This window comes from Carassius gibelio, chromosome B3 (genome assembly GCF_023724105.1).
Source record: "Carassius gibelio isolate Cgi1373 ecotype wild population from Czech Republic chromosome B3, carGib1.2-hapl.c, whole genome shotgun sequence".
Taxonomy (NCBI): domain Eukaryota; kingdom Metazoa; phylum Chordata; class Actinopteri; order Cypriniformes; family Cyprinidae; genus Carassius; species Carassius gibelio.
Window position 1 is genome coordinate 48,959,908 of NC_068398.1, and position 13,792 is coordinate 48,973,699.

Genomic DNA, 13,792 nt, shown 5'->3' on the forward strand with positions numbered 1-13,792 from the left:
TGGTTCCTTTTCACACCACACTGATTGCTTTGGTCAGTACCAGTTGAAACGAACCAAAATACAGTCACATGACAACATCTACATCACTCATTGGCCATGACGTATTTCCTAAACGGCTTTTCGATTGGTCAGAATTTACGTGCGGGAAAATTCCAACATAATAGGAAAAGCCAGAAGTCAACACGACTGCGCGGGCTGGTTTTGTCCCTGGCCATAATCTATTACATTGTTTGTATACACCACAATATGCAAAAAATACATTTCTATAATGAAGCGCGGATGTGGCTTGAAAACAACGTTCTAATGCACTGCAAACGGCGAGCAGGAATCGCTCGTAACTTCAAGCAGAGGCGTGCATTAATTCTTCTTAACTCTGACATGCTCATGTTCATCTGACCAAATTTCTATGAGGCTCCGCACCTCTTCATTACTCCAAGTTTGTCCATGAGCTACCATGCTAAAGTGCAAACTGTCAACAAACACTTCCTCATCCCATAATGCACAATGCAGCTGACTACGGCAGCTGGTTTAGTCCAAAAATGATCATTACTTTTTTCAGTTGGGTCTGTTCAAGGTCGGACCACATTCTCACCACAAGCGAACCGCACCAGAGTTCGTTTGAAAGCGTACCGAGACCATCTCTTCAAGCAGGTCTCGGCACGCTTGTTTGGTTTCGCTTTTAGTCCGCACCAGAGTGCGATTGCTGCTTTCTCACCTGCCCAATCGAACCGCACTAAAGGGGGAAACGAACTCTGGTACGATTCAACCGAACTAAATGAGGCAGGTGTGAAAGCACCCTTAGATGTTATGTGAATATGGTCCCTGAAGCACAGGTTTTATCAACTGACAATAAAAAATAAAAATAAAAAAATAAACATTACAAGTTAAGTTACACCACTGCTAGCCTGTAACACAGCATGTTTTTGCTGTTAGCTCATAGCCTACCACAAAAAGTTCCTTTGGTAAATTGATATAATAATAATAATAATAATAATGCATTTTATTTACTGTTAAGCTGTAAAATGTTGTTGGTCATCCTCATCTTTATCTCCTCCAGGTAGGCTGTGAGCTTGATGATATAGTCTACATAAGTTACCTCTGCTTTGGGCCCGTTTTTCTTCCTCCTCCTTCCTTCATTTTTGGAAAGCCGATCCCGATGGCTTGGGTGTTCTTTTCATCATAAAAGATTATACATATATGATCATTTATAGCCTCTCCCGGTTACTAAGCAACATGCGTGAGTTTGACAGCTGCCTGTCAGAGTGACTCAGACATTTTTTAGGATTGTAAATCTAGTAAAAGAAATGGACAAATACAAGCAGTGTGTGGACAGTGCACGGTAAGCGTACAGTGTGTGCGCAGCTTTCATAATACGATACATACATTTAATGAACTTTTTTTTTTTATTCTGCAATTTTGCGCCCCGTCCAGCAGATGGCACCCCAGGCGGCCGCCTGTGTCGCCTGTCGGCAAAGCCGGCCTTGCATATTTGACAAGATTTTGCCCAGTTTTTCTTTGTGAAAATGAAGCTGTTGAGCATTTCTAGCTTTATTTTAATTTAACTAAAATAATGTTTGCTTAGGCATTTATTAAATATCATACATTCTTGTTGCAGCATTGAGCATCATGAAGCATTAAGCTGTACATAGATGTATAGGTTCTGGTAAGGGGCAGATTTTAAGGATCCTTTCCATTGTATGTCACGGCCGGGATACAGTAAAGACGGAGAGAGATCCAAGTGCATGTATGATATTTATTTGAGGGGAATCCAAAGGGTAAACAGTCCAGGCATGGGTCAAAACCAGAATAACAATCCAACATGAGAACAGACAAAGACACATGGCAAGAGCCAGACTACGGATTAGGACTCCGTGACACATACTAAGACAGACCGGGTATGAATACACAGGGAGAGATAATGGGGGAATTGACTGAGTGCAATGATTGATAACCCTTGACAGCTGTAAACTATGCAATCCGAACGTACCCCTGGCTCGCACAGTGAGTGAGGAGGTGGGTTAATAACGAGATAAGTGATTATGATTGGCTAAGGCAGAGTCAAGTGTTTCATGGTAGCTAATAAGAGCCAGTGTTTTTACACCAGCGGCATCACGCACGCACGCGAGTATCAATATTTTTATTTTTAACGTATCGCAATATTTTGTTGCTTTTAATTTCAATACTGTACCGATTCCAAAAATTTTATATAGATATTTTAATCTTACAAGATTCTTGAAATTTCATTTTGAGTTTGTATCCCGACGGCTAGATAGCAGTCTCTCATCTCTGAACTTAAACAGTGACAGGAAATACTAGCATTAAAACATGCCACTATCATTGGCATTAATATAGTTTGCTGCTAGTAATGGAGGATGAAAGAATTGTTTCAGTTCCCGTCTCAGTGTACAAAGCTGTAGTGTCAATTGGGTTTTTGTGGTAATGTTCGCCCTGGGACTGCAGCGTGGATGGCACCTCAGTTCTGCCAATTGGCGTGTCCTGTGTGAAGAGCCTAAGATTTCTACAGATTTGTCTCTTGGTGCTGGTGTTTTGTGCAGTTGGAGTTGTGCTCACGCCGAGCTTGCTTACAGTATCACAATGTACTGCAATATATCGTATCGCAACCAATGTATAGTGATGCGTATTGTATCGCCAGATTATTGCCAATACACAGCCCTATAAAGTAGCAACATGATTGTTTTCTAAAGTATGCATTCATATTTGTTAAGGGCTAGATTTTCACTGAAGGAAATAGCTGTGGTGTGATGAGCGGTGAATGCAGTGAAAACTGTATAGAGATGAGAAACTGGTTGCTCCCTCGTGACCTTAGAAGAACTGAACAGCAACAGATATTATAACAACCTATTGATAAACACACCTTGTGTCCACTGTTTCTGTTTGAGTCACCTCATGCTGCAGATTAAAGCGTGCACTGAAGGATGGGGAGGAGACAGGTCTGCCGCAGTTTGACCCTGAGGTGATCACAAATTTGTGTACAGTTTATGGAGCAAAACACTATAGCTCCACTAAAAATAGCCTAGTGATGCCCATGCCCCATGCTTCTTGCATACATTTAGGAGAAACTGGACAAATATTTCAACTGATCCAGTAGGGGCCCGTTTCACAAACTCTGAGTACGTTAACCCTGAAATTAGGGAAACTCTAGGTTTTCTGTTTCAAGAATGGGAGGTTTGTCAAACCTGAGAAAGCAGGGTGAGTCAAGCCCATTTCTGATAGAGAGTTAACTTATACTCAGAGTCAGTTAACATGGTAACTTACTCTATTGACCTAACCTGGTCAGTAGCAGGTTTTCTTCGGTAAACCCAGAGTTTATTTCGGTCTCTTACAGAACAGCTGAAATGAGTTGATTTAATCAACTCTAAATTGACTGACTCTGAGTTAAGCTTGTGCACCACAACTATAAAAAGCCATTTTCAATGGAGTGCCGATATTACGATTGTATGCACATCACTCAGTTTCATTTACTTGATTAAACAGCCCTTCTCTCTTATCTGAAGAACTACATTTGAAAGCTGAAAATTTGAACACTGTTATGAATTACAGTATGTTTTTGTTTTGGGTGGTAATATTATTATTTACTCTTTCCCTGCAATTGCCAGAGTTTTAGACAGCAAAATCCCCAGTGTTAATTTAACACTCTGAGTGTGGACTCATATAAACACTGAAGTAGTGTAAAAATTAACACTGAAGCAATGTTGAAGTTAATGAGATAATTAGGTGATTAACTGTTTAATGATTGACCATTATTGAAGACACCTGATAACAACAAGCAGAATTATCAAAGAAGAAAATCACAATTTGTATCACCATTAAAGAGATCAGTGTTTGTTTTATTTGTGATCTTGACCCTTTAGTCGTTAACTTTAGATTTTGTGTGGCTGTAATAACTGAGTTATAACAACCAAATAAAAGCTGATCATGTAGTATTGATTATGTTTTTAACTAATTGTCATGTAGTCACCTAAATATCTGAGATGGGTTTTCTTTATTGATTACATAAAATCAGGTGAAATAATGCAAGATCTGACATTTCTGGCATGATCAGACAAATGTTACCTCAAAAGTTACCTCATCATAAAAAAATAAATTAGTTCTCTCATTTGGACACACATACATCAAGAATCAGCGTGAGCATCACAACAATGGTAACCATCAAAAAGCATGTTGTACCCAATAAAAACTCATCCATGACTCCCATCATGCATTGCGGCATGAATAAATTATGAGCTGAATTGTTCTTTTATTCTTACTATATCGTTTTATTTTTGCTGTTTTTATGTGACACTTTAGTAGCTTGTTTTGTGATGTTCAGAGTTGATCTGTTTATCTGAATATGCTGTTTGTCACTGTTGTTGAGATTCATACGCTGATTCTTGATGTCGGTGTGAGCCTAAAATAAACACTTCTTTAAAAAAATCAGAACAGCTTGCAAGAAACCCTTACAAAAAGCATAGAAAACACAGACTCTTTCACTGTGGAATCAAAGTCAATAAAGAAAACATAACTCTGAGAGCAGACTTTAGATAAATTCAGGTCAAACAATGATTTCATTAAAACATTATCATCATCAACCAGTGACTTTTTGTCTTGGCTTGTCTGTCTCTTATAACTCTGCTATACCAGCCAAACAAAATTTAAAAGATTTAAGGGTCAAGATCACAACTAAAACAAACATTGACCACTATAATGGTGACACACAAATTGTTATTTTCTCATTTGGTTATTCTGCTTGTTAACACTGCTTTAGAGTTTATATGAGTCTACACAGGGATTTTGCTGTGTATATTATAAAAAATAAAAATAAGGTACAGGTAGCCTCTGATTGTGGTTTAATATGTACAAGAAAAACCTGACAGGGTGATACATAGCATCTAAAACCATGAAGGAGGAGTGCTGGCACTGACCTGAAGCTCTGAGGAATCTGAGCAATCTCATCACAAACAGACCAGCAGCAGCAGAATGGAGACGCACTTCTGCATTCTCTTCATGTGGGGTGAGAGATTTCTCCATAAGATACAAATCATCCATTAGTAAATAATGTTTAACTTTCTTAGTTGATGTTTGTGTTGGTCTGAGTCATGATAAATTAATGTAAAACAATTTGTGTTCGTCTAGATGTTTTCTTACATTTTCATTAAGTTGGAGCGGGGCTGAATGGCTTTTGTTCTGGAGCCAGAGCTCATTCTTGTGAGAATTGAACTGTTTCGTAACGCTGCTGTGTGTGTGTTATCCTGACTGGGATCAGTGTCAAACAAACACTGCGTGTCCTGGTCTTTGTGAGAGTAATGCAGCACTTCTGTTATTAAACCGTTCACTGCAGCTGGAGAGATTCTAGCTCTCATATTCACTTGTGAAATCTGTTTCAGTTTCGATATCACTCAGAACAGAACAGTTTATTCATGCGCTGAGTCTCTCTCTTGCAGCATGTTGATGATTGTGATTGTTTCATTATCCGCTAAGGTTTTTGTTTAGGGAACACTGAAAACACATTCATTATTAACTCTTAATTATTGAATTTGGTTCTCTAAAGGTTTTCCAAGTATTGTTGCTCCTGCTCGCCCTTCAGGAACTGAACACACCCAGATAAAAAAGAGGTCAGGGCTGCCTCACAAGCAGGGCTTTTCCTTTCCATCAACCTCAACAACAGCTACATTCCCTCATTTTCTCCTCTGTGTGAATGAACACTATCTGCAAAACCAGACTCACTGTTAATATTTAATAAAACACGACACTTATTCCCTCAGAGGAAAGAAATTTCAAAAGTGAAAAATGAAGTGCTGGGTTAAAAAAGGGACCAAGCCAGCGGTTGGGTAGTTCTGATCCAGCGGTTGGGTTATTTTGAACAGAGGTGAGTAGTCCAGGGGCCAAAGAGTAAAAGTCCTGATATATTTTTGCTCCACTCAGGAACTCGGCAGCTGATTTCACCAGAGAAGGAACCAAATCATTCCTTCCAAGTCAAAAAACAAGTCTCAAGTTTAACTCTTTGAAGACTTGGGATTTAAGTTAATGAGATAACTAAGTGACTAATTAAATGATGATTGTGCGTTAATGATGAATGCCTGCTGTTACCGAGAATTACAGGGGAACAGATATATTGATGTTTTATTGATTAAAATGATGGCACCATCATGGAGATCAGGGTTTGCTTTAGTTGATCTCTTGACCCCTGACTTGGTGTGTTGGATCTCTCTCTGTAGAAATGCACGTGCTGTTGTACAAAGATGAGATATTCTCTGGTATTTGCTGAGATGAGCTTCGTGAGCTGGCCTGAGGTTTTTTTGATTGCCTTTCATAGACATACATGATAGGAAATGTTGCAGTTTGTGTAGGATGGGCTATGTTGTTTAAAAAGCTAAAAATGCTGTAAATTTTTACAAAGCCTTTATTATAATGCACAGGAGAAGAAAAACATTAGCCTGTAACCCTCCCTGTCCCTGAAATGATTGTTTTGAAGCTGATCTTTAGGCTAACAGACAAACAACCCACTACATTTAATAAATTAATTGGGTTTATTTTCCACAGTAGGAGGATCAGGTTGTCACAGCCACACCTTCTACACTCCCGGAATCGGACACTGACGCCACACCCACTCGTCTCCAATCACCAGAATTCCAGACAAGACCTGTGCATCATCACCAGTGCCACATATAAAGCCATCCGTCACCATCACCCAGTGTCTGGTCTTGCACCGATCTCCTCACCCTAACCAAACCGCCTATCGGCTAACCTACCTGATCCTCTGAACCCTCGTCTTCATCATCTGTGTTCCTGTGCCCATCGTCTTCGTCTGAGTCATCATCTGTGTCACCATCACCTAAGGAAAGTTGTATTATCACTGTGTCATCTTCGTGTCAAGATTCACCTGCGTCTGAAACCTCTGTGTCACATTAAATACCATTGCGCTGAATCCTCTGTGTCCTCGTCTGTGTCTGACAGAAGACCAGACCTCATGCAGAGCTCTTCAGATACAGGCGAGAACCGCACCGCGAATCCCTTCACTGAACTGGTTCACGCTGTACGGTCCTCACTCATACAACAAGCTCAACTTTCCTCACCGGCTGTCAACAGTTCAAACACCGCTACAACTCCGGTCACTTCTTCAGTTGCCCCTGCGAGTCCCATGGCCAAACCAGCGACATACAGCGGCACGGCGGAGGATTGCAGCGGGTTCCTGCTACAGTGTTCCCTCTACATGGAGTCCAACGCTCACCTATTCACCACTGAACGCAGTCGAGTCGCATTCATCATCAACCTGCTCACAGGTAAAGCTCTCCAATGGGCTCAATCTCTCTGGGAGTCGAACTTATCTGCCACTGGATTGGTTTCTGATTTCTGTTCTCAGCTAAAATCTGTCTTTGGTCAACAAACTTCTGTATTATCTGTTCATGATCAACTATTCACAATCTGCCAACAGAGAGATGAATCCGTGAGTGATTATGCCATACGCTTCCGTACCCTCGCTTAGATAAGCGGCTGGAATGAAACTGCCTTAATTACAGCATATCGCCACGGGTTATGTGACAAAATACAAAGTTTGATTGTTGTATATGAAAATTCTCTGGGACTTGAGTGTCTTATTCAGAAATCCATCAGAGTCGCCCAGAGACTCACTGCCTGTCATCAACTCACTCCCGCTGTACTTCCTCCACCCGCTATACCATCTGTCGCTCCTCCAGCACCAGAACCCATGCAGGTGGACTCAAACCACCTATCCACATCGGAACGTCAGCGGAGGATTAACACCGGGCTGTGTCTCTATTGTGGGGGAGATGGACACCTCTTACCATCATGTCCAGTATGGCCTCCACGCCCAGCGGTGAGTACCATCCATATACCACCTCAAACTGCTCCTCTGACTAAAACCTGGGTTACTCTAAGACATCTCCATTCTTCTGTTTCAGTACAAGCCTTCATCGACTCCGGTTCGGCGGGGAACTTCATCAACCAGCAAACATTAACTCGTCTAAGTGCCAAGCATCATCGAAGCCCCGTCAACCTCAAAGTAACAACGATACAGGGAAAGCCGCTGGGCAAAGGTCTTGTCCGCTATTTCTCCCCCACAATCATCCTCCGTGTGGGACTCCTGCATGAGGAGGACATCACGTTTATGGTGCTGGAGGAATCCACCGCAGACATCATCCTGGGACGCCCCTGGCTTAACCAACACCAACCTCACATCCATTGGCCCACAGGTGAGATCCTGAAATGGGGAAAGTCTTGTAATCCTACCTGCATCAATCCACCAGTTAAAATTCCCAAGGTCATTCCTTCCATCAAGAAGTCATTCCTACCGGTCCAGTCCACATCAGTGGAAAGCCCCGAAACTAAGGTGGATCCTATCATCCCTCCGGAATATCGGGCGTTCCAGAATGTGTTCAGTAAGCGGTTGGCAACGAAACTTCCACCTCATAGGCCATGGGATTGCGCCATTGACCTCCTGCCTGGAGCAACCCTTCCCAAGGGACGAGTCTATCCTCTGTCCATTCCGGAGCAGAAGGCCATGGAGGAGTACGTACAGGAAGCCCTCACTCAAGAATTCATCCGACCATCTACTTCCCCTGCCGCTTCCAGCTTTTTCTTCATGGCCAAGAAGGACGGAGGCTTGAGGCCGTGTATCGACTATCGCCATCTCAACTCTCAAACCGTCAAATTCAGTTATCCTCTTCCCCTGGTCCCAGCGGCGTTAGAACAACTACGCGGAGCCAAAATCTTCACAAAACTGGACTTGAGGAGCGCCTATAACCTGATCCGCATCCGGAAGGGGGACGAGTGGAAGACTGCTTTCATCACTCCTTCCGGGCACTATGAATACAGGGTCATGCCGTATGGGTTATCCAACAGTCCATCCGTCTTCCAAAATTATATGAATGAAGTCTTCAGAGAATACCTTAATCAGTTCGTAATTGTCTACATCGACGATATCCTCATTTACTCCACATCCAAGGAGGAACACATCCAACATGTCACACTCGTACTCCGAAAACTCCGGGAACACCATCTATACCTCAAGTCAGAAAAATGTGAGTTCCACACGCCCTCAGTCCAGTTCCTGGGATACATCATCGACCCACGTGGCATGAAGATGGACCAGGGGAAGGTGGACGTCATCACACACTGGCCTCAACCTGGCTCCATTAAAGAACTCCAACGCTTCCTGGGCTTTGCCAACTTTTATAGAAGATTCATAAAAAATTACAGTTCACTCAGCTCACCCCTAACTTCTCTCCTCCAGAACTGGCCTAAGTCTCTGTCCTGGAACCCCGTGGCCACTGAAGCTTTCCACCAACTTAAACAAGCCTTCAAGACTGCTCCGATCCTAGTTCACCCTGATCCCAAACGACAGTTCATCGTGGAAGTGGACGCCTCATCAACCTGGGTCGGAGCAGTACTTTCCCAGCGGCAGGGGGATCCTCCACGACTCCATCCATGTGCCTTCTTCTCGAAGAAGCTATCCCCGGCGGAGCAGAATTATGACATTGGTAACCGTGAACTACTGGCCATCAAGCTGGCTCTGGAAGAGTGGCGTCATTGGCTGGAGGGAGCCCAGTTCCCTTTCGAGGTAGTAACCGACCACCGGAACCTGGAATACCTCCGTGAAGCTAAGAGACTGAATCATCGCCAAGCTAGATGGGCCTTATTCTTCACGAGATTCGACTTTAAAGTCACTTATTGCCCTGGCTCCCAGAACAGTAGAGCTGATGCCCTCTCCTGTCTTCATCAGGCAGATCCAGAACCCGAATCTCCTGAACCAATCCTCCCTCCAGCCATGATTGTAAGTCCCATTCAATGGAATATTGATCGTCTGATTGAACAAGAAAACCTTCAACGCTCTGCTCCGCCGGGAGGTCCAGAAGGGAAACTCTTCGTCCCTCCTCAACATCGGATTACCCTCCTGGACTTAGCTCATACCTCTCCGGGATCTGGACATCCAGGCAGGAGGCGGACACTCTCGATCCTACAACAGCGTTACTGGTGGCCATCGATGGCTCTGGATACTGCCTGTTACCTCAAAGGATGCTCCATCTGCGCCATAGCAGACACCCCTAGGAGATTCCCGGAAGTTAAACTGGTGCCTCTGCCCATTCCTGAACGTCCTTGGACCCATATTGGCATAGATTTCATGACTGACCTCCCTCCTTCTCAAGGCAACACCTGTGTTCTGGTAGTGGTCGACAGGTTTTCGAAGTCATGCAAACTCATCCCTCTCAAAGGACTTCCCACTGTGTTTGAAGTGGCAGAGGCACTATTCAACAATGTATTCCGTCACTTTGGCATTCCAGAGGACATCGTCTCCGACAGGGGTCCCCAATTCATCTCCAGAGTCTGGTCAGCTTTCTTCCGTCTTCTAGGGGTGTCCGTCAAGGCAAGGCAAGGCAAGTTTATTTATATAGCACATTTCATACACAATGGTAATTCAAAGTGCTTTACATCAAAGAAAGTAAAATAATCATGAAAAATAAGAAAAAAATAAAAATAAAACAAGCAATTTTAAAACTTTTAAAATTATTAAAACATTTACTTAAAATCAATTTAAAAACAGTTAGAAATTGATTTTATATAAAATAAAACAGTGAAGATATAGTGCAATCAGTTCGGACATAGCACAGTGCTCATTCAATAAATGCACAACTAAACAGATGGGTTTTAAGTCTAGATTTAAATGTGACTAGTGTTTTAGCACATCTGATCTCTTCTGGAAGCTGATTCCAACTGCGGGCAGAATAGTAACTAAAGGCGGACTCCCCTTGTTTTGTGTGAACCTTTGGTATTTCTAACTGACTCGATCCTAGTGATCTGAGTGCTCTGTTAGGTTTATATTCAGTGAGCATATCTGAAATATATTTCGGTCCTAGGTCATGCAGTGACTTATATACGAGTAAAAGTATTTTAAAATCAATCCTAAATGTAACTGGAAGCCAGTGTAAGGACCTGAGGACTGGTGTGATATGCTCAGATTTTCTGGTTCTAGTCAGAATCCTGGCAGCAGCGTTCTGGATGAGCTGCAGCTGTCTAATGGTCTTTTTGGGAAGGCCAGTGAGGAGCCCATTACAATAGTCCACCCTGCTGGTGATAAAGGCATGAACTAGTTTCTCCAAGTCTTGACTGGAAACAAAACATCTAATTCTTGCAATGTTTTTTAAATGATAGTATGCTGATTTAGTTACTGCTTTGACATGACTACTGAAACTAAGGTCTGTGTCCAGAATCACACCAAGATTCCTGACTTGTTTTTTAGTTGTATGACCCCTAGAGTCAAGGTATGCATTCACCTTGAACACTTCATCTTTGTTTCCAAATGCAATGACTTCAGTTTTTTCCTTTTTTAACTGAAGAAAGTTCTGGCACATCCAACTATTAATTTCATCAATGCATTGGCAGAGGGAGTCAATTGGGCTGTAGTCATTTGGAAATAAGGCTAGGTAAATCTGGGTATCATCAGCATAGCTGTGATAGGCAATTTGGTTATTTCTCATTATTTGACTCAGTGGAAGCATATACAGGCTAAACAAGAGCGGTGCAAGAATTGAGCCTTGTGGGACTCCGCATGTCATGGACGTCCACTTAGACTTATGCTCTCCTAGACTCACATAATAGCCTCTCCCTTCTAAGTATGACCTGAACCATTTGAGTACCATCCCAGAAAGCCCTACCCAGTTTTCCAGTCTCTCTAGTAGTATGTTATGATCGACAGTGTCAAACGCAGCACTGAGATCTAGCAATACCAGCACCGATATTTTGCCAGAGTCGCAATTTAAGCGAATATCATTTATTATCTTAATGAGTGCTGTCTCTGTGCTGTGATGCGGCCGAAAACCAGATTGAAAATTGTCCAGGTATCCATTTGAGTTTAAGTATTTGTTCATCTGATTAAAAACTACCTTTTCTATAATTTTGCCTATAAAAGGAAGATTAGATATTGGTCTGAAATTGCTCAAAATTGTGTTATCAAGATTGCTCTTTTTCAGGAGGGGCTTAACAACTGCAGTTTTTAGGGAGTTTGGAAATGTCCCAGAAAGAATGAGGCATTCACCACTTCTAAAAGATCTGCTTCTAAGCAGTTAAGCACACTTTTGAAAAAAGATGTGGGAAGTGTGTCAAGACAGCAGGTTGATGATTTTAGGTTCTGCACTATGTCTTCCAGAATTTTGCTATCAATTGTTTCAAAAATAGACATAGTATCTTTTTGATATTGTGGCCGAATCTGTCTGACCTCTGCATTATTTGAGGATGTGCTAATCGTCTTCCTGATATTAATGATCTTCTCAGAAAAGAAGGAAGCAAACTCATTGCATTTGCTGTCTGATAGCATTTCACTGGGAATCTGACTTTGGGGGTTTGTCAGTCTCTCAACAGTGGCAAAAAGAGTACAAGTGTTATTTACAAGTTACTGTTTATAAGGTTTGAGAAGAAGTTCTGTCTATCTGTGGCTAGTTTAACATTATAAGCATGAAGGCTGTCTTTATAGATGCTATAGTGAATTTCAAGTTTTGTCTTCCGCCACATCCTCTCTGCTTTTCTCCATTGTCTTTTCATAGTCTGAACTGCTGTTGATCTTCTCCAAACTGATTTCTGTCTGTTTGTTTTCTTACTGACTATTATTGGAGCAATATCATCAATAACATTCTTAACTTTTGAGTTGAAGGAATCAAGGAGAATATCAACAGAGTCTGCAGAAATGCTTGGTGTTAAAGATATAGCCTCCGTAAATAGTACACGTGTGTTCTCGTTTATGCATCTCCTTCTGACAGAGACAGATCTAGATTCAGTGGTAGCAGAGATCAATATATCAAAGAAAATACAGAAGTGATCAGATAGTGCTACGTCCTTAATAACAATGGATGAAATGTTTAGACCCCTACTGATGATTAGATCCAGAGTGTGTCCACCTTTGTGTGTGGGTCCATGCACATGCTGAATCAGGTCAAAAGTGTTTAAAACCGTTATCATTTCTTTTGTAGTTTTGTTTTCTGCATTATCTATGTGAATATTAAAATCCCCTGCTATTGCAAAACAGTCAAACTCTGAGGAAATCATTGATAACATTTCTGTGACCTCTTCAACAAAGGCTGGAGAGTATTTTAGAGGCCTGTAAATAATAATAAACAGAATGTGTGGAGCACCTTTCAGCACAATCCCTAGATATTCGAAAGACAAGTACTGACCAAATGACACTTGCTTGCATTGATAGACATCTTTAAATAGAGCAGCTACACCCCCACCTCTTCTAACAGTCCTGCAAACACTCATGTAAGTGAAGTTAGGAGGGGCTGCTTCATTTAGGATTGTTGCACTGCAGCTGTCTTCTAGCCATGTTTCGTTTAGAAACATAAAAATCCAGATTGTTTGTGGTTATAAAGTCATTGATTAGAAATGATTTATTTTTTAGTGAGCGAATGTTTAAAAGTGCTAACTTGATGGCAGTGCTTTGTGTCTTTACATCAATCTTAGTTTGATGCATATCAGATTAGATGAGTTTGCCCTTCGGTTTGAGATGGCCTTAGATTTTCTATCACGTGATAAAACTGAAATAGAGAAAGCTACAGGCACACTGGGTTCCCACTTGTTCTGTAAGCATTTGTGAATGTTGCTGCTATTATAACGGGGACCCGACACATATCACTGAGAGCTGCTATCAGTTGTTTTTGGTTCACCTTCAGCAGATAGAGGGTTTGGGCCCTGGCGTTGTGGCAGCGGTCGGAGAGCTCTCACAGGAACAGGGCCCACAGTCTTTGGTTGTTGGGGGGCCCGCCGTTTTTTTGTCAGCCTCTCTTCA

At 42.0% G+C, this 13,792-nt stretch overlaps 1 protein-coding gene across 3 annotated transcripts in view; it reads left to right on the plus strand.

Moving 5' to 3' along the window:
• Positions 1–4,896: 4,896 nt before the first annotated feature.
• Positions 4,897–13,792, plus strand: part of LOC127952380 (integrin alpha-L-like) — a 158,900-nt gene continuing 150,004 nt past the window's right edge. For all 3 annotated transcript variants that reach the window (XM_052550782.1, XM_052550784.1, XM_052550783.1), the window contains exon 1: positions 4,897–5,011. In XM_052550782.1, coding sequence (XP_052406742.1) covers positions 4,978–5,011 — 34 coding nt within the window. In that variant the 5' untranslated portion in view covers positions 4,897–4,977. The remainder of the gene's footprint in view (positions 5,012–13,792) is intronic.